The sequence below is a fragment of the Phyllobates terribilis genome, unplaced genomic scaffold (genome assembly GCF_046119375.1).
Source record: "Phyllobates terribilis strain yellow unplaced genomic scaffold, ASM4611937v1 Scaffold_2__4_contigs__length_985480577, whole genome shotgun sequence".
In the NCBI taxonomy this organism is placed as follows: Eukaryota; Metazoa; Chordata; class Amphibia; order Anura; family Dendrobatidae; genus Phyllobates; species Phyllobates terribilis.
The window spans coordinates 24091826-24116190 of NW_027362762.1; the positions used below are offsets into that span (position 1 = coordinate 24091826).

The window sequence follows — 24365 nt, forward strand, 5'->3', positions numbered from 1 at the left end:
CATTGTTCGAGATCTTTTGTATTTTCTCCTCGGGGAGGCTACACTCTTGTCTTTTTTTTAGGTTTAAAAGCCAACCTAAGCCTGTGAAGGACCTCCTGAGCTTCTCCAGCTGATCTTTGGCAGCGTTGAATGGAGCTGCCAACTATCAAGAATTCATCTAGGCACGGAACGATCCGGATGTCTTCCTCCCTCAGGCGTGCCATTGCTTCCGCAATTAACTTGGTAAGCACCCGAGGAGCCAGAGCGAGACCCAACGGGAGAGCGATAGTGATAGTGGATCCTTCCCTCTATTGAGCCCAGAAGTCCTTGTGAATAGGAACATGATAAAGAAGGCGTATTAAGTCCAGAACAGTCATAAATCAACCCGGGAACAGAGTTTTCACAGTGGTTTTTTTTATTGTCTCCATCTTGAATGTCTGAATTTTTAACGATCTGTTCAGTCTCTTTAAAATTCATGATCGTCCTGAAGGATCCATTTGGTTTCTTTACCAGAAACAATGGGGAGTAATATCCTCCTCCTCTTTCTTGAAGGGGGACTTCCTGTAGGACAGCCTGTTACTAGGCCTAGAGTCTGTTCTAGGACTGCTTGCTCTACGTTTGAGGACCGCAGGGGGGGGGTCATTTTAAAATCTGGCTTTGGGATTGAGGGGAACGGTAACTTTAGAGCCGCTTTTATTAGGTTTAATATCTATACACTGTTTGAATTTTTTTTCCCCAGACTGGAAGAAAGAGGGATAATCATCCCCCCCACCTGGGGAAGACCTTCATTGGGAAGGCCTTCTGTGGTCATAGGAAGGGTCACTGAACAGGAATCCTCTGCTTCTTATCTTCCCACTTATCCTGGTCTTTAGGGGACCTACTCCGGATAAATTTCTGACTCCGAGAAGATTTTATATGAAGGGATAGAGGTTTTTTATTATCCCTCGCCTTATCAACTATGTCATGTAGTTAGTCCAAACAAAAAATTCACCCTCTCAGGGAATGGAACACAAGCTGGATTTTGTCTGAAGGTCTCCTGGCCACCATCTAAGCCGAAGAGCTCAACAAGCTGCAGACCTGGCTGCCAATCTAACTGAATGGGTGGAGGCATCAGCCAAAAAAGCAGCAGCCCCTCGCATTAAGGGAATGGTACGTAAGATTCTTTCCCTGGATACCCTATCCAGAAGCCGAGATTCCAACTGGTCTAACCATACGAGACCTGGCGGTACAGGCTGCTGCTACCCCAGGGTTCAGACCCCCACCTGAGGCTTCCCAGGACTCTACAGAAAGCATCAGCTTTTTTTATCTAAGGGGTCCTTCAATACCCCCATATCCTCAAAGGGAAGGGCAAATTTTTTAGAAGCCTTTGGCAATAGACACATCCAACTTGGGGCTGTCTCCCAAAATGAACACACCGGATCATCAAAGGGATACTTCCTTTCTGGAATAGAGACATTCTTTCTTTCAGGCGTCTTCCATTCCCTCTTCATCAGAGATTGAATTTTGTTATTTAGAGGGAACAATTACGTTTTTTCTGATCAAGCCCCCCAAACATTATTTCTTGAACTGTGGACCCTGCTCCACCCAGAGAGGACCCTGCTCCACCCAGAGCGGACCCTGCTCCACCCAGAGAGGACCCTGCTCCACCCAGAGAGGACCCTGCTCCACCCAGAGAGGACCCTGCTCCACCCAGAGAGGACCCTGCTCCACCCAGAGAGGACCCTGCTCCACCCAGAGAGGACCCTGCTCCACCCAGAGAGGACCCTGCTCCACCCAGAGAGGACCCTGCTCCACCCAGAGCGGACCCTGCTCCACCCAGAGCGGACCCTGCTCCACCCAGAGAGGACCCTGCTCCACCCAGAGCGGACCCTGCTCCACCCAGAGCGGACCCTGCTCCACCCAGAGAGGACCCTGCTCCACCCAGAGAGGACCCTGCTCCACCCAGAGAGGACCCTGCTCCACCCAGAGAGGACCCTGCTCCACCCAGAGAGGACCCTGCTCCACCCAGAGAGGACCCTGCTCCACCCAGAGAGGACCCTGCTCCACCCAGAGCGGACCCTGCTCCACCCAGAGCGGACCCTGCTCCACCCAGAGCGGACCCTGCTCCACCCAGAGAGGACCCTGCTCCACCCAGAGAGGACCCTGCTTCACCCAGAGCGGTCCCTGCTCCACCCAGAGAGGACCCTGCTCCAGCCAGAGCGGACCCTGCTCCACCCAGAGCGGACCCTGCTCCACCCAGAGAGGACCCTGCTCCACCCAGAGAGGACCCTGCTCCACCCAGAGAGGACCCTGCTCCACCCAGAGAGGACCCTGCTCCACCCAGAGAGGACCCTGCTCCACCCAGAGAGGACCCTGCTCCACCCAGAGCGGACCCTGCTCCACCCAGAGCGGACCCTGCTCCACCCAGAGCGGACCCTGCTCCACCCAGAGCGGACCCTGCTCCACCCAGAGCGGACCCTGCTCCACCCAGAGCGGACCCTGCTCCACCCAGAGCGGACCCTGCTCCACCCAGAGCGGACCCTGCTCCACCCAGAGCGGACCCTGCTCCACCCAGAGCGGACCCTGCTCCACCCAGAGCGGACCCTGCTCCACCCAGAGCGGACCCTGCTCCACCCAGAGCGGACCCTGCTCCACCCAGAGCGGACCCTGCTCCACCCAGAGCGGACCCTGCTCCACCCAGAGCGGACCCTGCTCCACCATAGTAGTCTCCATATTAAATAGAGAGGACGGCCTCAGAGCCTTGTTCCTGGCTTCCTTTTATAGAGAGTGGCCTCTGGCGTCCCCCCGGCTTTCTGCACAGGATTACTTCTGGTCACTTGACCCCCTTCCCCTCCGGCGTGTCCCCGTGCATGCACAGATTGGAAGCCTGGAATCTCAGCACCAGCAGGGCGGCAGCGGCGCTCCTACCCCCAGTCATGATGGCCCTCTGGACCCAGCAGTGGTGCTTCAGCCGAGGCAGAGGACCCCAGCTGCCGGAATCGGACTGGGCAGGCCTGGAATCATCTTGGTCGTCTTCTTTTCTTCAGGTACCGTCTAACTGAAGGTTGCCCGTCAACTACAGGAAACCTACAGATAAAAAGGCCAGCACATCTCCTCGCATCTGTAGGTTTCCTGTCCTCAAAAGGGCGGACCCCCTCTCTCCGTGGTGCAGTCATGGGGGGGGACATAATTCTGGAGTTTTTTTCTCGTTACTCTGTTTACCGATTGGATTGTGTCTTTTTTTATATTGATAGATCGGCGATTCTGAACGCGGCGAGACCAAATGTGTAGATTTGATTTTTTTTTGTTATCGTTTTTTTTTTTTTTATTTTACACTGGCGTCAATAGTCTGAATGGGACCAGAAGCTGCGATCATCAGATCGCCTGTGTGCAGCAGAAACGCTCACTTGCTATGAACGCTGACCACTGGGTGGCGCTCATAGCCCCCCGCTAACGACAACGACAGGGGTCTCTTGCAGACAAAGTGTTGTCATGACAACTCATCAGCGACCCGACGTCATGTGACACGCTTCTGGTAAGCGCGATTTAAATGCCGCTTACCAGAGAAGGACGGCGGCATTTAACATCTGTGGGTGGATCGCGATCCCAGGCCGCTGTACAGATCAGCTGTCACATCCCCGGAAAGGTGCGGGCTCAGCGCTGGAGCCTGCACTGAAGGGAGACACGACAGGTGTCGTAATAGTTGTTGTCATTCTGTCTGTACACTGCTGACTCTGTGAGGGTTTATCGAGAGCCTGCTGTTCTGGAGCCGCGGCCTCCCTGAACCTTCATGCTGCTTTTGGACCTGGTGGAGGTCCAGCCGAGTTCAGCACAACTCCATCAATGGTGCATATGAATCCATCTGTGGACTCCTCCTGACAAACAGGCAGCGGTAAGACCCCAGCAGAGCATGTGCTGCAGACCCTCCCTTATACCCAGCCGCAGGGAGATGACATCACACATCACTCACTCTGCCTTCAAGACGCGATTCGCCTCCTGCAGAAACTCCGAGAGATTCCTCCCCATCAGCGAGAGACAGAAGACGGCGACGTCCACCGAACCGTCCAGCAGCGGCACCTGAGGAAAGAGACAGTCAGAGACAGGCAGGCCGCAGAGAGGGGCAGGCGGCAGAGACAACCTCACCCCGAGAGCAGAGACAGCCAGGCCGCAGAGACAGCCTCACCCCGAGAGCAGAGACAGCCAGGCCGCAGAGACAGCCTCACCCCGAGAGCAGAGACAGCCAGGCCGCAGAGACAGCCTCACCCCGAGTGCAGAGACAGCGAGGCCGCAGAGACAGCCTCACCCCGAGAGCAGAGACAGCCAGGCCGCAGAGACAGCCTCACCCCGAGAGCAGAGACAGCCAGGCCGCAGAGACAACCTCACCCCGAGAGCAGAGACAGCCAGGCCGCAGAGACAGCCTCACCCCGAGTGCAGAGACAGCCAGGCCGCAGAGACAGCCTCACCCCGAGAGCAGAGACAGCCAGGCCGCAGAGACAACCTCACCCCGAGAGCAGAGACAGCCAGGCCGCAGAGACAACCTCACCCCGAGTGCAGAGACAGCGAGGCCGCAGAGACAGCCTCACCCCGAGAGCAGAGACAGCGAGGCCGCAGAGACAGCCTCACCCCGAGAGCAGAGACAGCGAGGCCGCAGAGACAGCCTCACCACGAGAGCAGAGACAGCCTCACCCCGAGAGCAGAGACAGCCTCACCCCGAGAGCAGAGACAGCCAGGCCGCAGAGACAACCTCACCCCGAGAGCAGAGACAGCCAGGCCGCAGAGACAACCTCACCCCGAGAGCAGAGACAGCCAGGCCGCAGAGACAACCTCACCCCGAGTGCAGAGACAGCCTCACCCCGAGAGCAGAGACAGCCAGGCCGCAGAGACAACCTCACCCCGAGAGCAGAGACAGCCAGGCTGCAGAGACAGCCTCACCCCGAGAGCAGAGACAGGCAGGCCGCAGAGACAACCTCACCCCGAGAGCAGAGACAGCAAGGCCGCAGAGACAACCTCACCCGGAGAGCAGAGACAGCAAGGCCGCAGAGACAACCTCACCCCGAGTGCAGAGACAGCCAGGCCGCAGAGACAGCCTCACCCCGAGTGCAGAGACAGCAAGGCCGCAGAGACAAACTCACCCCGAGTGCAGAGACAGCCAGGCCGCAGAGACAACCTCACCCCGAGAGCAGAGACAGCCAGGCCGCAGAGACAACCTCACCCCGAGAGCAGAGACAGCCAGGCCGCAGAGACAGCCTCACCCCGAGAGCAGAGACAGCGAGGCCGCAGAGACAGCCTCACCCCGAGTGCAGAGACAGCCAGGCCGCAGAGACAACCTCACCCCGAGAGCAGAGACAGCCAGGCCGCAGAGACAGCCTCACCCCGAGAGCAGAGACAGCCAGGCCGCAGAGACAACCTCACCCCGAGAGCAGAGACAGCAAGGCCGCAGAGACAACCTCACCCCGAGTGCAGAGACAGCCAGGCCGCAGAGACAGCCTCACCCCGAGAGCAGAGACAGCCAGGCCGCAGAGACAACCTCACCCCGAGAGCAGAGACAGCCAGGCCGCAGAGACAGCCTCACCCCGAGAGCAGAGACAGCCAGGCCGCAGAGACAACCTCACCCCGAGAGCAGAGACAGCCAGGCCGCAGAGACAACCTCACCCCGAGTGCAGAGACAGCCAGGCCACAGAGACAACCTCACCCCGAGTGCAGAGACAGCAAGGCCGCAGAGACAACCTCACCCCGAGTGCAGAGACAGCCAGGCCGCAGAGACAGCCTCACCCCGAGTGCAGAGACAGCAAGGCCGCAGAGACAAACTCACCCCGAGAGCAGAGACAGCAAGGCCGCAGAGACAGCCTCACCCCGAGAGCAGAGACAGCCAGGCCGCAGAAACAACCTCACCCCGAGAGCAGAGACAGCCAGGCCGCAGACACAGCCTCACCCCGAGAGCAGAGACAGCCAGGCCGCAGAGACAGCCTCACCCCGAGTGCAGAGACAGCCAGGCCGCAGAGACAACCTCACCCCGAGTGCAGAGACAGCCAGGCCGCAGAGACAGCCTCACCCCGAGTGCAGAGACAGCCAGGCCGCAGAGACAACCTCACCCCGAGTGCAGAGACAGCCAGGCCGCAGAGACAGCCTCACCCCGAGAGCAGAGACAGCCAGGCCGCAGAGACAGCCTCACCCCGAGAGCAGAGACAGCCAGGCCGCAGAGACAGCCTCACCCCGAGTGCAGACAGCCAGGCCGCAGAGACAGCCTCACCCCGAGAGCAGAGACAGCCTCACCCCGAGAGCAGAGACAGCCAGGCCGCAGAGACAGCCTCACCCCGAGAGCAGAGACAGCCAGGCCGCAGAGACAGCCTCACCCCGAGAGCAGAGACAGCGAGGCCGCAGAGACAGCCTCACCCCGAGAGCAGAGACAGCGAGGCCGCAGAGACAGCCTCACCCCGAGAGCAGAGACAGCGAGGCCGCAGAGACAGCCTCACCCCGAGAGCAGAGACAGCCAGGCCGCAGAGACAGCCTCACCCCGAGAGCAGAGACAGCCAGGCCGCAGAGACAACCTCACCCCGAGAGCAGAGACAGCCTCACCCCGAGAGCAGAGACAGCCTCACCCCGAGAGCAGAGACAGCCAGGCCGCAGAGACAGCCTCACCCCGAGAGCAGAGACAGGCAGGCGGCAGAGACAGGCAGGCGGCAGAGACAACCTCGCCCCAAGTGCAGAGACAGGCAGGCGGCAGAGACAACCTCGCCCCAAGTGCAGAGACAGCCAGGCGGCAGAGACAACCTCACCCCGAGAGCAGAGACAGCGAGGCCGCAGAGACAACCTCACCCCCGAGAGCAGAGACAGCCTCAGCCCGAGAGCAGAGACAACCTCACCCCGAGAGCAGAGACAGCGAGGCCGCAGAGACAGCCTCACCCCGAGAGCAGAGACAGTGAGGCCGCAGAGACAGCCTCACCCCGAGTGCAGAGACAGCCAGGCCGAAGAGACAACCTCACCCCGAGAGCAGAGACAGCCAGGCCGCAGAGACAACCTCACCCCGAGAGAAGAGACAGCGAGGCCGCAGAGACAATCTCACCCCGAGAGCAGAGACAGCCAGGCCGCAGAGACAGCCTCACCCCGAGTGCAGTGACAGCCAGGCCGCAGAGACAACCTCACCCCGAGTGCAGAGACAGCCAGGCCGCAGAGACAGCCAGGCCGCAGAGACAGCCTCACCCCAAGAGCAGAGACAGCCAGGCCGCAGAGACAACCTCACCCCGAGAGCAGAGACAGCCAGGCCGCAGAGACAGCCTCACCCCGAGAGCAGAGACAGCCAGGCCGCAGAGACAACCTCACCCGGAGTGCAGAGACAGTCAGGCCGCAGAGACAGCCTCACCCCGAGTGCAGACAGCCAGGCCGCAGAGACAGCCTCACCCCGAGAGCAGAGACAGCCTCACCCCGAGAGCAGAGACAGCCTCACCCCGAGAGCAGAGACAGCGAGGCCGCAGAGACAGCCTCACCCCGAGAGCAGAGACAGCGAGGCCGCAGAGACAGCCTCACCCCGAGAGCAGAGACAGCCAGGCCGAAGAGACAGCCTCACCCCGAGAGCAGAGACAGCGAGGCCGCAGAGACAGCCTCACCCCGAGAGCAGAGACAGCCAGGCCGCAGAGACAGCCTCACCCCGAGAGCAGAGACAGCCAGGTCGCAGAGACAGCCTCACCCCGAGAGCAGAGACAGCCAGGCCGCAGAGACAGCCTCACCCCGAGAGCAGAGACAGGCAGGCGGCAGAGACAGGCAGGCGGCAGAGACAACCTCACCCCAAGTGCAGAGACAGCCAGGCCGCAGAGACAACCTCACCCCGAGAGCAGAGACAGCGAGGCCGCAGAGACAACCTCACCCCGAGAGCAGAGACAGCGAGGCCGCAGAGACAGCCTCAGCCCGAGAGCAGAGACAGCCAGGCCGCAGAGACAACCTCACCCCGAGAGCAGAGACAGCGAGGCCGCAGAGACAGCCTCACCCCGAGAGCAGAGACAGCGAGGCCGCAGAGACAGCCTCACCCCGAGTGCAGAGACAGCCAGGCCGCAGAGACAACCTCACCCCGAGAGCAGAGACAGCCAGGCCGCAGAGACAACCTCACCCCGAGTGCAGAGACAGCCAGGCCGCAGAGACAGCCTCACCCCGAGTGCAGAGACAGCCAGGCCGCAGAGACAGCCTCACACCGAGAGCAGAGACAGCGAGGCCGCAGAGACAGCCTCACCCCGAGAGCAGAGACAGGCAGGCCGCAGAGACAGCCTCACCCCGAGAGCAGAGACAGGCAGGCCGCAGAGACAGCCTCACCCCGAGTGCAGAGACAGGCAGGCCGCAGAGACAGCCTCACTCCGAGTGCAGAGACAGCCAGGCCGCAGAGACAACCTCACCCCGAGAGCAGAGACAGGCAGGCCGCAGAGACAACCTCACCCCGAGAGTAGAGACAGCAAGGTCGCAGAGACAACCTCACCCCGAGAGCAGAGACAGCCAGGCCGCAGAGACAACCTCACCCCGAGAGCAGAGACAGGCAGGACGCAGAGACAACCTCACCCCGAGAGCAGAGACAGCGAGGCCGCAGAGACAACCTCACCCCGAGAGCAGAGACAGCGAGGCCGCAGAGACAGCCTCACCCCGAGAGCAGAGACAGCGAGGCCGCAGAGACAGCCTCACCCCGAGAGCAGAGACAGGCAGGCCGCAGAGACAACCTCACCCCGAGAGCAGAGACAGCGAGGCCGCAGAGACAGTCTCACCCCGAGAGCAGAGACAGCGAGGCCGCAGAGACAGCCTCACCCCGAGAGCAGAGACAGCAAGGCCGCAGAGACAACCTCACCCCGAGAGCAGAGACAGGCAGGCCGCAGAGACAACCTCACCCCGAGAGCAGAGACAGCCTCACCCCGAGAGCAGAGACAGCCAGGCCGCAGAGACAGCCTCACCCCGAGAGCAGAGACAGCGAGGCCGCAGAGACAACCTCACCCCGAGTGCAGAGACAGTCAGGCCGCAGAGACAGCCTCACCCCGAGTGCAGACAGCCAGGCCGCAGAGACAGCCTCACCCCGAGTGCAGAGACAGCCAGGCCGCAGAGACAGCCTCACCCCGAGAGCAGAGACAGTGAGGCTGCAGAGACAGCCTCACCCCGAGAGCAGAGACAGCAAGGCCGCAGAGACAACCTCACCCCGAGTGCAGAGACAGCGAGGCCGCAGAGACAGCCTCACCCCGAGAGCAGAGACAGCGAGGCCGCAGAGACAGCCTCACCCCGAGAGCAGAGACAGCGAGGCCGCAGAGACAGCCTCACCCCGAGTGCAGAGACAGCCAGGCCGCAGAGACAACCTCACCCCGAGAGCAGAGACAGCCAGGCCGCAGAGACAACCTCACCCCGAGAGAAGAGACAGCGAGGCCGCAGAGACAACCTCACCCCGAGAGCAGAGACAGCCAGGCCGCAGAGACAGCCTCACCCCGAGTGCAGAGACAGCCAGGCCGCAGAGACAACCTCACCCCGAGTGCAGAGACAGCCAGGCCGCAGAGACAGCCTCACCCCGAGTGCAGAGACAGCCAGGCCGCAGAGACAACCTCACCCCGAGTGCAGAGACAGCCAGGCCGCAGAGACAACCTCACCCCGAGTGCAGAGACAGCCAGGCCGCAGAGACAGCCTCACCCCGAGAGCAGAGACAGCCAGGCCGCAGAGACAACCTCACCCGGAGTGCAGAGACAGTCAGGCCGCAGAGACAGCCTCACCCCGAGTGCAGACAGCCAGGCCGCAGAGACAGCCTCACCCCGAGAGCAGAGACAGCCTCACCCCGAGAGCAGAGACAGCCTCACCCCGAGAGCAGAGACAGCCTCACCCCGAGAGCAGAGACAGCGAGGCCGCAGAGACAGCCTCACCCCGAGAGCAGAGACAGCCAGGCCGCAGAGACAGCCTCACCCCGAGAGCAGAGACAGCGAGGCCGCAGAGACAGCCTCACCCCGAGAGCAGAGACAGCCAGGCCGCAGAGACAGCCTCACCCCGAGAGCAGAGACAGCCAGGCCGCAGAGACAGCCTCACCCCGAGAGCAGAGACAGCCAGGCCGCAGAGACAGCCTCACCCCGAGAGCAGAGACAGCCTCACCCCGAGAGCAGAGACAGCCAGGCCGCAGAGACAGCCTCACCCCGAGAGCAGAGACAGGCAGGCGGCAGAGACAACCTCACCCCAAGTGCAGAGACAGCCAGGCCGCAGAGACAACCTCACCCCGAGAGCAGAGACAGCGAGGCCGCAGAGACAACCTCACCCCGAGAGCAGAGACAGCAAGGCCGCAGAGACAGCCTCAGCCCGAGAGCAGAGACAGCGAGGCCGCAGAGACAGCCTCACCCCGAGAGCAGAGACAGCGAGGCCGCAGAGACAGCCTCACCCCGAGTGCAGAGACAGCCAGGCCGCAGAGACAACCTCACCCCGAGAGCAGAGACAGCCAGGCCGCAGAGACAACCTCACCCCGAGAGAAGAGACAGCCAGGCCGCAGAGACAACCTCACCCCGAGAGCAGAGACAGCCAGGCCGCAGAGACAGCCTCACCCCGAGTGCAGAGACAGCCAGGCCGCAGAGACAACCTCACCCCGAGTGCAGAGACAGCCAGGCCGCAGAGACAACCTCACCCCGAGTGCAGAGACAGCGAGGCCGCAGAGACAGCCTCACCCCGAGAGCAGAGACAGCCAGGCCGCAGAGACAGCCAGGCCGCAGAGACAGCCAGGCCGCAGAGACAGCCAGGCCGCAGAGACCGCCAGGCCGCAGAGACAGCCAGGCCGCAGAGACAGCCTCACCCCGAGAGCAGAGACAGCGAGGCCGCAGAGACAACCTCACCCCGAGTGCAGAGACAGTCAGGCCGCAGAGACAGCCTCACCCCGAGTGCAGACAGCCAGGCCGCAGAGACAGCCTCACCCCGAGTGCAGAGACAGCCAGGCCGCAGAGACAGCCTCACCCCGAGAGCAGAGACAGTGAGGCTGCAGAGACAGCCTCACCCCGAGAGCAGAGACAGCCTCACCCCGAGAGCAGAGACAGCAAGGCCGCAGAGACAGCCTCACCCCGAGAGCAGAGACAGCAAGGCCGCAGAGACAGCCTCACCCCGAGAGCAGAGACAGCCAGGCCGCAGAGACAACCTCACCCCGAGTGCAGAGACAGCCAGGCCGCAGAGACAACCTCACCCCGAGTGCAAAGACAGCCAGGCCGCAGAGACAGCCTCACCCCGAGAGCAGAGACAGCCAGGCCGCAGAGACAGCCTCACCCCGAGAGCAGAGACAGCCTCACCCCGAGAGCAGAGACAGCGAGGCCGCAGAGACAGCCTCACCCCGAGAGCAGAGACAGGCAGGCGGCAGAGACAGGCAGGCGGCAGAGACAACCTCACCCCAAGTGCAGAGACAGCCAGGCCGCAGAGACAACCTCACCCCGAGAGCAGAGACAGCAAGGCCGCAGAGACAACCTCACCCCGAGTGCAGAGACAGCCAGGCCGCAGAGACAGCCTCACCCCGAGAGCAGAGACAGGCAGGCGGCAGAGACAGGCAGGAGGCAGAGACAACCTCACCCCGAGAGCAGAGACAGGCAGGCGGCAGAGACAACCTCACCCCGAGAGCAGAGACAGGCAGGCCGCAGAGACAACCTCACCCCGAGAGCAGAGACAGCAAGGCCGCAGAGACAGCCAGGCCGCAGAGACAACCTCACCCCGAGAGCAGAGACAGCGAGGCCGCAGAGACAGCCTCACCCCGAGAGCAGAGACAGCCAGGCCGCAGAGACAACCTCACCCCGAGAGAAGAGACAGCGAGGCCGCAGAGACAACCTCACCCCGAGAGCAGAGACAGCCAGGCCGCAGAGACAGCCTCACCCCGAGTGCAGAGACAGCGAGGCCGCAGAGACAGGCAGGCCGCAGAGACAACCTCACCCCGAGAGCAGAGACAGCCAGGCCGCAGAGACAACCTCACCCCGAGTGCAGAGACAGCCAGGCCGCAGAGACAACCTCACCCCGAGTGCAGAGACAGCCAGGCCGCAGAGACAACCTCACCCCGAGTGCAGAGACAGCCAGGCCGCAGAGACAGCCTCACCCCGAGAGCAGAGACGGGCAGGCCGCAGAGACAGCCTCACCCCGAGAGCAGAGACAGGCAGGCCGCAGAGACAGCCTCACCCCGAGTGCAGAGACAGCCAGGCCGCAGAGACAACCTCACCCCGAGAGCAGAGACAGCCAGGCCGCAGAGACAACCTCACCCCGAGAGAAGAGACAGCGAGGCCGCAGAGACAACCTCACCCCGAGAGCAGAGACAGCCAGGCCGCAGAGACAGCCTCACCCCGAGTGCAGAGACAGCCAGGCCGCAGAGACAACCTCACCCCGAGTGCAGAGACAGCCAGGCCGCAGAGACAGCCTCACCCCGAGTGCAGAGACAGCCAGGCCGCAGAGACAACCTCACCCCGAGTGCAGAGACAGCCAGGCCGCAGAGACAACCTCACCCCGAGTGCAGAGACAGCCAGGCCGAAGAGACAGCCTCACCCCGAGAGCAGAGACAGCCAGGCCGCAGAGACAACCTCACCCGGAGTGCAGAGACAGTCAGGCCGCAGAGACAGCCTCACCCCGAGTGCAGACAGCCAGGCCGCAGAGACAGCCTCACCCCGAGAGCAGAGACAGCCTCACCCCGAGAGCAGAGACAGCCTCACCCCGAGAGCAGAGACAGCCTCACCCCGAGAGCAGAGACAGCCTCACCCCGAGAGCAGAGACAGCGAGGCCGCAGAGACAGCCTCACCCCGAGAGCAGAGACAGCCAGGCCGCAGAGACAGCCTCACCCCGAGAGCAGAGACAGCGAGGCCGCAGAGACAGCCTCACCCCGAGAGCAGAGACAGCCAGGCCGCAGAGACAGCCTCACCCCGAGAGCAGAGACAGCCAGGCCGCAGAGACAGCCTCACCCCGAGAGCAGAGACAGCCTCACCCCGAGAGCAGAGACAGCCTCACCCCGAGAGCAGAGACAGCCAGGCCGCAGAGACAGCCTCACCCCGAGAGCAGAGACAGGCAGGCGGCAGAGACAACCTCACCCCAAGTGCAGAGACAGCCAGGCCGCAGAGACAACCTCACCCCGAGAGCAGAGACAGCGAGGCCGCAGAGACAACCTCACCCCGAGAGCAGAGACAGCGAGGCCGCAGAGACAGCCTCAGCCCGAGAGCAGAGACAGCCAGGCCGCAGAGACAACCTCACCCCGAGAGCAGAGACAGCCTCACCCCGAGAGCAGAGACAGCGAGGCCGCAGAGACAGCCTCACCCCGAGTGCAGAGACAGCCAGGCCGCAGAGACAACCTCACCCCGAGAGCAGAGACAGCCAGGCCGCAGAGACAACCTCACTCCGAGAGAAGAGACAGCCAGGCCGCAGAGACAACCTCACCCCGAGTGCAGAGACAGCCAGGCCGCAGAGACAGCCTCACCCCGAGAGCAGAGACAGTGAGGCTGCAGAGACAGCCTCACCCCGAGAGCAGAGACAGCCTCACCCCGAGAGCAGAGACAGCAAGGCCGCAGAGACAGCCAGGCCGCAGAGACAGCCTCACCCCGAGAGCAGAGACAGCGAGGCCGCAGAGACAACCTCACCCCGAGTGCAGAGACAGTCAGGCCGCAGAGACAGCCTCACCCCGAGTGCAGACAGCCAGGCCGCAGAGACAGCCTCACCCCGAGTGCAGAGACAGCCAGGCCGCAGAGACAGCCTCACCCCGAGAGCAGAGACAGTGAGGCTGCAGAGACAGCCTCACCCCGAGAGCAGAGACAGCCTCACCCCGAGAGCAGAGACAGCAAGGCCGCAGAGACAGCCTCACCCCGAGAGCAGAGACAGCAAGGCCGCAGAGACAGCCTCACCCCGAGAGCAGAGACAGCCAGGCCGCAGAGACAACCTCACCCCGAGTGCAGAGACAGCCAGGCCGCAGAGACAACCTCACCCCGAGTGCAAAGACAGCCAGGCCGCAGAGACAGCCTCACCCCGAGAGCAGAGACAGCCAGGCCGCAGAGACAGCCAGGCCGCAGAGACAGCCTCACCCCGAGAGCAGAGACAGCGAGGCCGCAGAGACAGCCTCACCCCGAGAGCAGAGACAGGCAGGCGGCAGAGACAGGCAGGCGGCAGAGACAACCTCACCCCAAGTGCAGAGACAGCCAGGCCGCAGAGACAACCTCACCCCGAGAGCAGAGACAGCAAGGCCGCAGAGACAACCTCACCCCGAGTGCAGAGACAGCCAGGCCGCAGAGACAGCCTCACCCCGAGAGCAGAGACAGCGAGGCCGCAGAGACAACCTCACCCCGAGAGCAGAGACAGGCAGGCGGCAGAGACAGGCAGGAGGCAGAGACAACCTCACCCCGAGAGCAGAGACAGGCAGGCGGCAGAGACAACCTCACCCCGAGAGCAGAGACAGGCAGGCCGCAGAGACAACCTCACCCCGAGAGCAGAGACAGCCAGGCCGCAGAGACAACCTCACCCCGAGAGAAGAGACAGCGAGGCCGCAGAGACAACCTCACCCCGAGAGCAGAGACAGCCAGGCCGCAGAGACAGCCTCACCCCGAGTGCAGAGACAGCCAGGCCGCAGAGACAACCTCACCCCGAGTGCAGAGACAGCCAGGCCGCAGAGACAGCCTCACCCCGAGTGCAGAGACAGCCAGGCCGCAGAGACAACCTCACCCCGAGTGCAGAGACAGCCAGGCCGCAGAGACAACCTCACCCCGAGTGCAGAGACAGCCAGGCCGCAGAGACAGCCTCACCCCGAGAGCAGAGACAGCCAGGCCGCAGAGACAACCTCACCCGGAGTGCAGAGACAGTCAGGCCGCAGAGACAGCCTCACCCCGAGTGCAGACAGCCAGGCCGCAGAGACAGCCTCACCCCGAGAGCAGAGACAGCCTCACCCCGAGAGCAGAGACAGCCTCACCCCGAGAGCAGAGACAGCCTCACCCCGAGAGCAGAGACAGCCTCACCCCGAGAGCAGAGACAGCCTCACCCCGAGAGCAGAGACAGCGAGGCCGCAGAGACAGCCTCACCCCGAGAGCAGAGACAGCCAGGCCGCAGAGACAGCCTCACCCCGAGAGCAGAGACAGCGAGGCCGCAGAGACAGCCTCACCCCGAGAGCAGAGACAGCCAGGCCGCAGAGACAGCCTCACCCCGAGAGCAGAGACAGCCAGGCCGCAGAGACAGCCTCACCCCGAGAGCAGAGACAGCCAGGCCGCAGAGACAGCCTCACCCCGAGAGCAGAGACAGCCTCACCCCGAGAGCAGAGACAGCCAGGCCGCAGAGACAGCCTCACCCCGAGAGCAGAGACAGGCAGGCGGCAGAGACAACCTCACCCCAAGTGCAGAGACAGCCAGGCCGCAGAGACAACCTCACCCCGAGAGCAGAGACAGCGAGGCCGCAGAGACAACCTCACCCCGAGAGCAGAGACAGCAAGGCCGCAGAGACAGCCTCAGCCCGAGAGCAGAGACAGCGAGGCCGCAGAGACAGCCTCACCCCGAGAGCAGAGACAGCGAGGCCGCAGAGACAGCCTCACCCCGAGTGCAGAGACAGCCAGGCCGCAGAGACAACCTCACCCCGAGAGCAGAGACAGCCAGGCCGCAGAGACAACCTCACCCCGAGAGAAGAGACAGCCAGGCCGCAGAGACAACCTCACCCCGAGAGCAGAGACAGCCAGGCCGCAGAGACAGCCTCACCCCGAGTGCAGAGACAGCCAGGCCGCAGAGACAACCTCACCCCGAGTGCAGAGACAGCCAGGCCGCAGAGACAACCTCACCCCGAGTGCAGAGACAGCGAGGCCGCAGAGACAGCCTCACCCCGAGAGCAGAGACAGCCAGGCCGCAGAGACAGCCAGGCCGCAGAGACAGCCAGGCCGCAGAGACCGCCAGGCCGCAGAGACAGCCAGGCCGCAGAGACAGCCTCACCCCGAGAGCAGAGACAGCGAGGCCGCAGAGACAACCTCACCCCGAGTGCAGAGACAGTCAGGCCGCAGAGACAGCCTCACCCCGAGTGCAGACAGCCAGGCCGCAGAGACAGCCTCACCCCGAGTGCAGAGACAGCCAGGCCGCAGAGACAGCCTCACCCCGAGAGCAGAGACAGTGAGGCTGCAGAGACAGCCTCACCCCGAGAGCAGAGACAGCCTCACCCCGAGAGCAGAGACAGCAAGGCCGCAGAGACAGCCTCACCCCGAGAGCAGAGACAGCAAGGCCGCAGAGACAGCCTCACCCCGAGAGCAGAGACAGCCAGGCCGCAGAGACAACCTCACCCCGAGTGCAGAGACAGCCAGGCCGCAGAGACAACCTCACCCCGAGTGCAAAGACAGCCAGGCCGCAGAGACAGCCTCACCCCGAGAGCAGAGACAGCCAGGCCGCAGAGACAGCCTCACCCCGAGAGCAGAGACAGCCTCACCCCGAGAGCAGAGACAGCGAGGCCGCAGAGACAGCCTCACCCCGAGAGCAGAGACAGGCAGGCGGCAGAGACAGGCAGGCGGCAGAGACAACCTCACCCCAAGTGCAGAGACAGCCAGGCCGCAGAGACAACCTCACCCCGAGAGCAGAGACAGCAAGGCCGCAGAGACAACCTCACCCCGAGTGCAGAGACAGCCAGGCCGCAGAGACAGCCTCACCCCGAGAGCAGAGACAGCGAGGCCGCAGAGACAACCTCACCCCGAGAGCAGAGACAGGCAGGCGGCAGAGACAGGCAGGAGGCAGAGACAACCTCACCCCGAGAGCAGAGACAGGCAGGCGGCAGAGACAACCTCACCCCGAGAGCAGAGACAGGCAGGCCGCAGAGACAACCTCACCCCGAGAGCAGAGACAGCAAGGCCGCAGAGACAGCCAGGCCGCAGAGACAACCTCACCCCGAGAGCAGAGACAGCGAGGCCGCAGAGACAGCCTCACCCCGAGAGCAGAGACAGCCAGGCCGCAGAGACAACCTCACCCCGAGAGAAGAGACAGCGAGGCCGCAGAGACAACCTCACCCCGAGAGCAGAGACAGCCAGGCCGCAGAGACAGCCTCACCCCGAGTGCAGAGACAGCGAGGCCGCAGAGACAGGCAGGCCGCAGAGACAACCTCACCCCGAGAGCAGAGACAGCCAGGCCGCAGAGACAACCTCACCCCGAGTGCAGAGACAGCCAGGCCGCAGAGACAACCTCACCCCGAGTGCAGAGACAGCCAGGCCGCAGAGACAACCTCACCCCGAGTGCAGAGACAGCCAGGCCGCAGAGACAGCCTCACCCCGAGAGCAGAGACGGGCAGGCCGCAGAGACAGCCTCACCCCGAGAGCAGAGACAGGCAGGCCGCAGAGACAGCCTCACCCCGAGTGCAGAGACAGCCAGGCCGCAGAGACAACCTCACCCCGAGAGCAGAGACAGCCAGGCCGCAGAGACAACCTCACCCCGAGAGAAGAGACAGCGAGGCCGCAGAGACAACCTCACCCCGAGAGCAGAGACAGCCAGGCCGCAGAGACAGCCTCACCCCGAGTGCAGAGACAGCCAGGCCGCAGAGACAACCTCACCCCGAGTGCAGAGACAGCCAGGCCGCAGAGACAGCCTCACCCCGAGTGCAGAGACAGCCAGGCCGCAGAGACAACCTCACCCCGAGTGCAGAGACAGCCAGGCCGCAGAGACAACCTCACCCCGAGTGCAGAGACAGCCAGGCCGCAGAGACAGCCTCACCCCGAGAGCAGAGACAGCCAGGCCGCAGAGACAACCTCACCCGGAGTGCAGAGACAGTCAGGCCGCAGAGACAGCCTCACCCCGAGTGCAGACAGCCAGGCCGCAGAGACAGCCTCACCCCGAGAGCAGAGACAGCCTCACCCCGAGAGCAGAGACAGCCTCACCCCGAGAGCAGAGACAGCCTCACCCCGAGAGCAGAGACAGCCTCACCCCGAGAGCAGAGACAGCCTCACCCCGAGAGCAGAGACAGCCTCACCCCGAGAGCAGAGACAGCGAGGCCGCAGAGACAGCCTCACCCCGAGAGCAGAGACAGCCAGGCCGCAGAGACAGCCTCACCCCGAGAGCAGAGACAGCGAGGCCGCAGAGACAGCCTCACCCCGAGAGCAGAGACAGCCAGGCCGCAGAGACAGCCTCACCCCGAGAGCAGAGACAGCCAGGCCGCAGAGACAGCCTCACCCCGAGAGCAGAGACAGCCTCACCCCGAGAGCAGAGACAGCCAGGCCGCAGAGACAGCCTCACCCCGAGAGCAGAGACAGGCAGGCGGCAGAGACAACCTCACCCCAAGTGCAGAGACAGCCAGGCCGCAGAGACAACCTCACCCCGAGAGCAGAGACAGCGAGGCCGCAGAGACAACCTCACCCCGAGAGCAGAGACAGCAAGGCCGCAGAGACAGCCTCAGCCCGAGAGCAGAGACAGCCAGGCCGCAGAGACAACCTCACCCCGAGAGCAGAGACAGCGAGGCCGCAGAGACAGCCTCACCCCGAGAGCAGAGACAGCGAGGCCGCAGAGACAGCCTCACCCCGAGTGCAGAGACAGCCAGGCCGCAGAGACAACCTCACCCCGAGAGCAGAGACAGCCAGGCCGCAGAGACAACCTCACTCCGAGAGAAGAGACAGCCAGGCCGCAGAGACAACCTCACCCCGAGTGCAGAGACAGCCAGGCCGCAGAGACAGCCTCACCCCGAGAGCAGAGACAGTGAGGCTGCAGAGACAGCCTCACCACGAGAGCAGAGACAGCCTCACCCCGAGAGCAGAGACAGCAAGGCCGCAGAGACAGCCAGGCCGCAGAGACAGCCTCACCCCGAGAGCAGAGACAGCGAGGCCGCAGAGACAACCTCACCCCGAGTGCAGAGACAGTCAGGCCGCAGAGACAGCCTCACCCCGAGTGCAGACAGCCAGGCCGCAGAGACAGCCTCACCCCGAGTGCAGAGACAGCCAGGCCGCAGAGACAGCCTCACCCCGAGAGCAGAGACAGTGAGGCTGCAGAGACAGCCTCACCCCGAGAGCAGAGACAGCCTCACCCCGAGAGCAGAGACAGCAAGGCCGCAGAGACAGCCTCACCCCGAGAGCAGAGACAGCAAGGCCGCAGAGACAGCCTCACCCCGAGAGCAGAGACAGCCAGGCCGCAGAGACAACCTCACCCCGAGTGCAGAGACAGCCAGGCCGCAGAGACAACCTCACCCCGAGTGCAAAGACAGCCAGGCCGCAGAGACAGCCTCACCCCGAGAGCAGAGACAGCCAGGCCGCAGAGACAGCCAGGCCGCAGAGACAGCCTCACCCCGAGAGCAGAGACAGCGAGGCCGCAGAGACAGCCTCACCCCGAGAGCAGAGACAGGCAGGCGGCAGAGACAGGCAGGCGGCAGAGACAACCTCACCCCAAGTGCAGAGACAGCCAGGCCGCAGAGACAACCTCACCCCGAGAGCAGAGACAGCAAGGCCGCAGAGACAACCTCACCCCGAGTGCAGAGACAGCCAGGCCGCAGAGACAGCCTCACCCCGAGAGCAGAGACAGCGAGGCCGCAGAGACAACCTCACCCCGAGAGCAGAGACAGGCAGGCGGCAGAGACAGGCAGGAGGCAGAGACAACCTCACCCCGAGAGCAGAGACAGGCAGGCGGCAGAGACAACCTCACCCCGAGAGCAGAGACAGGCAGGCCGCAGAGACAACCTCACCCCGAGAGCAGAGACAGCAAGGCCGCAGAGACAGCCTCAGCCCGAGAGCAGAGACAGCCAGGCCGCAGAGACAACCTCACCCCGAGAGCAGAGACAGCGAGGCCGCAGAGACAGCCTCACCCCGAGAGCAGAGACAGCCAGGCCGCAGAGACAACCTCACCCCGAGAGAAGAGACAGCGAGGCCGCAGAGACAACCTCACCCCGAGAGCAGAGACAGCCAGGCCGCAGAGACAGCCTCACCCCGAGTGCAGAGACAGCGAGGCCGCAGAGACAGGCAGGCCGCAGAGACAACCTCACCCCGAGAGCAGAGACAGCCAGGCCGCAGAGACAACCTCACCCCGAGTGCAGAGACAGCCAGGCCGCAGAGACAACCTCACCCCGAGTGCAGAGACAGCCAGGCCGCAGAGACAACCTCACCCCGAGTGCAGAGACAGCCAGGCCGCAGAGACAGCCTCACCCCGAGAGCAGAGACGGGCAGGCCGCAGAGACAGCCTCACCCCGAGAGCAGAGACGGGCAGGCCGCAGAGACAGCCTCACCCCGAGTGCAGAGACAGGCAGGCCGCAGAGACAGCCTCACCCCGAGTGCAGAGACAGCCAGGCCGCAGAGACAACCTCACCCCGAGAGCAGAGACAGGCAGGCCGCAGAGACAACCTCACCCCGAGAGCAGAGACAGCAAGGCCGCAGAGACAACCTCACCCCCAGAGCAGAGACAGGCAGGCCGCAGAGACAACCTCACCCCGAGAGCAGAGACAGGCAGGCCGCAGAGACAACCTCACCCCGAGAGCAGAGACAGGCAGGCCGCAGAGACAACCTCACCCCGAGAGCAGAGACAGCCAGGCCGCAGAGACAACCTCACCCCGAGAGCAGAGACAGCCAGGCCGCAGAGACAGCCTCACCCCGAGTGCAGAGACAGCGAGGCCGCAGAGACAACCTCACCCCGAGAGCAGAGACAGCGAGGCCGCAGAGACAACCTCACCCCGAGAGCAGAGACAGCGAGGCCGCAGAGACAACCTCACCCCGAGAGCAGAGACAGCCAGGCCGCAGAGACAACCTCACCCCGAGAGCAGAGACAGCCAGGCCGCAGAGACAGCCTCACCCCGAGAGCAGAGACAGCCTCACCCCGAGAGCAGAGACAGCGAGGCCGCAGAGACAACCTCACCCCGAGAGCAGAGACAGCCTCACCCCGAGAGCAGAGACAGCCAGGCCGCAGAGACAGCCTCACCCCGAGAGCAGAGACAGCGAGGCCGCAGAGACAACCTCATCCCGAGTGCAGAGACAGCCAGGCCGCAGAGACAACCTCACCCCGAGAGCAGAGACAGCAAGGCCGCAGAGACAACCTCACCCCGAGTGCAGAGACAGCCAGGCCGCAGAGACAGCCAGGCCGCAGAGACAGCCTCACCCCGAGTGCAGAGACAGCCAGGCTGCAGAGACAGCCTCACCCCGAGTGCAGAGACAGCCAGGCTGCAGAGACAGCCTCACCCCGAGTGCAGAGACAGTGAGGCCGCAGAGACAGCCTCACCCCGAGAGCAGAGACAGCGAGGCCGCAGAGACAACCTCACCCCGAGTGCAGAGACAGCCAGGCCGCAGAGACAACCTCACCCCGAGAGTAGAGACAGCGAGGCCGCAGAGACAACCTCACCCCGAGAGCAGAGACAGCGAGGCCGCAGAGACAACCTCACACCGAGAGCAGAGACAGCGAGGCCGCAGAGACAACCTCACCCCGAGAGCAGAGACAGCCAGGCCGCAGAGACAACCTCACCCCGAGTGCAGAGACAGCGAGGCCGCAGAGACAGCCTCACCCCGAGAGCAGAGACAGCGAGGCCGCAGAGACAGCCTCACCCCGAGAGCAGAGACAGCGAGGCCGCAGAGACAGCCTCACCCCGAGAGCAGAGACAGCGAGGCCGCAGAGACAGCCTCACCCCGAGAGCAGAGACAGCGAGGCTGCAGAGACAACCTCACCCCGAGAGCAGAGACAGGCAGGCGGCAGAGACAGCCGGGCCGCAGAGACAACCTCACCCTGTGTGCAGAGACAGCCTCACCCCGAGAGCAGAGACAGCCAGGCCGCAGAGAAAACCTCACCCCGAGAGCAGGGACAGCAAGGCAGCAGAGACAACCTCACCCCGAGTGCAGAGACAGCCAGGCCGCAGAGACAACCTCACCCCGAGTGCAGAGACAGCCAGGCCGCAGAGACAACCTCACCCCGAGTGCAGAGACAGCGAGGCCGCAGAGACAGCCTCACCCCGAGAGCAGAGACAGCGAGGCCGCAGAGACAGCCTCACCCCGAGAGCAGAGACAGCGAGGCCGCAGAGACAGCCTCACCACGAGAGCAGAGACAGCCTCACCCCGAGAGCAGAGACAGGCAGGCCGCAGAGACAGGCAGGCGGCAGAGACAGGCAGGCGGCAGAGACAACCTCACCCCGAGTGCAGAGACAGCCAGGCCGCAGAGACAACCTCACCCCGAGAGCAGAGACAGCAAGGCCGCAGAGACAACCTCACCCCGAGAGCAGAGACAGCAAGGCCGCAGAGACAACCTCACCCCGAGAGCAGAGACAGCAAGGCCGCAGAGACAACCTCACCCCGAGTGCAGAGACAGCCAGGCCGCAGAGACAGCGAGGCCGCAGAGACAACCTCACCCCGAGAGCAGAGACAGGCAGGCCGCAGAGACAACCTCACCCTGTGTGCAGAGACAGCCAGGCCGCAGAGACAACCTCACCCCGAGAGCAGAGACAGCCAGGCCGCAGAGACAACCTCACCCCGAGAGCAGAGACAGCCAGGCCGCAGAGACAGCCTCACCCCGAGAGCAGAGACAGGCAGGCCGCAGAGACAGCCTCACCCCGAGAGCAGAGACAGCAAGGCCGCAGAGACAACCTTACCCCGAGTGCAGAGACAGCCAGGCCGCAGAGACAGCCTCACCCCGAGAGCAGAGACAGCGAGGCCGCAGAGACAACCTCACCCCGAGAGCAGAGACAGGCAGGCGGCAGAGACAGGCAGGCGGCAGAGACAGGCAGGCCGCAAAGACAGGCAGGCGGCAGAGACAACCTCACCCTGTGTGCAGAGACAGCCAGGCCGCAGAGACAACCTCACCCCGAGAGCAGAGACAGCAAGGCCGCAGAGACAACCTCACCCCGAGTGCAGAGACAGCCAGGCCGCAGAGACAACCTCACCCCGAGTGCAGAGACAGCCAGGCCGCAGAGACAACCTCACCCCGAGAGCAGAGACAGGCAGGCCGCAGAGACAACCTCACCCCGAGTGCAGAGACAGCCAGGCCGCAGAGACAACCTCACCCCGAGTGCAGAGACAGCCAGGCCGCAGAGACAGCCTCACCCCGAGAGCAGAGACAGCGAGGCCGCAGAGACAGCCTCACCCCGAGAGCAGAGACAGCGAGGCCGCAGAGACAGCCTCACCCCGAGAGCAGAGACAGCGAGGCCGCAGAGACAGCCTCACCCCGAGAGCAGAGACAGCGAGGCCGCAGAGACAGCCTCACCCCGAGAGCAGAGACAACCTCACCCCGAGAGCAGAGACAGGCAGGCAGCAGAGACAGGCAGGCGGCAGAGACAGGCAGGCGGCAGAGACAGGCAGGCCGCAGAGACAGGCAGGCCGCAGAGACAACCTCACCCCGAGTGCAGAGACAGCCAGGCCGCAGAGACAACCTCACCCCGAGAGCAGAGACAGCGAGGCCGCAGAGACAGCCTCACCCCGAGAGCAGAGACAGCGAGGCCGCAGAGACAGCCTCACCCCGAGAGCAGAGATAGCGAGGCCGCAGAGACAACCTCTCCCCGAGAGCAGAGACAGGCAGGCGGCAGAGACAACGTCACCCCGAGAGCAGAGACAGGCAGGCCGCAGAGACAACCTCACCCCGAGAGCAGAGACAGGCAGGCGGCAGAGACAGCCTCACCCCGAGAGCAGAGACAGCGAGGCTGCAGAGACAACCTCACCCCGAGAGCAGAGACAGGCAGGCGGCAGAGACAACCTCACCCCGAGAGCAGAGACAGGCAGGCCGCAGAGACAACCTCACCCCGAGAGCAGAGACAGGCAGGCCGCAGAGAGGGGCAGGCGGCAGAGACAACCTCACCCCGAGAGCAGAGACAGGCAGGCGGCAGAGACAGGCAGGCCGCAGAGACAACCTCACCCCGAGTGCAGAGACAGCGAGGCCGCAGAGACAACCTCACCCCGAGAGCAGAGACAGCGAGGCCGCAGAGACAGCCTCACCCCGAGAGCAGAGACAGCGAGGCCGCAGAGACAGCCTCACCCCGAGAGCAGAGACAGCGAGGCCGCAGAGACAACCTCACCCCGAGAGCAGAGACAGGCAGGCGGCAGAGACAACTTCACCCCGAGAGCAGAGACAGGCAGGCGGCAGAGACAACCTCACCCCGAGAGCAGAGACAGGCAGGCGGCAGAGAGGGGCAGGCGGCAGAGACAACCTCACCCCGAGAGCAGAGACAGGCAGACGGCAGAGACAGGCAGGCCGCAGAGACAGGCAGGCGGCAGAGACAGGCAGGCGGCAGAGACAACCTCACCCTGTGTGCAGAGACAGCCTCACCCCGAGAGCAGAGACAGCCAGGCCGCAGAGACAGGCAGGCCGCAGAGACAGCCTCACCCCGAGAGCAGAGACAACCTCACCCCATGTGCAGAGACAGCCAGGCCGCAGAGACAGCCACGCCGCAGAGACAACCTCACCCCGTGTGCAGAGACAGGCAGGCCGCAGAGACAACCTCACCCCGTGTGCAGAGACAGGCAGGCCGCAGAGACAACCTCACCCCGAGTGCAGAGACAGCCAGGCCGCAGAGACAGCCTCACCCCGAGTGCAGAGACAGCAAGG

General features: G+C 63.9%; 1 protein-coding gene across 3 annotated transcripts in view; it reads right to left on the reverse strand.

The window, feature by feature from the left end:
* RRP8 (ribosomal RNA processing 8) overlaps positions 1-24365 on the reverse strand; it is a 99647-nt gene that overhangs the window by 28414 nt on the left and 46868 nt on the right. For all 3 annotated transcript variants that reach the window (XM_073661198.1, XM_073661197.1, XM_073661199.1), the window contains exon 6: positions 3929-4035. In XM_073661198.1, coding sequence (XP_073517299.1) covers positions 3929-4035 — 107 coding nt within the window. The remainder of the gene's footprint in view (positions 1-3928; positions 4036-24365) is intronic.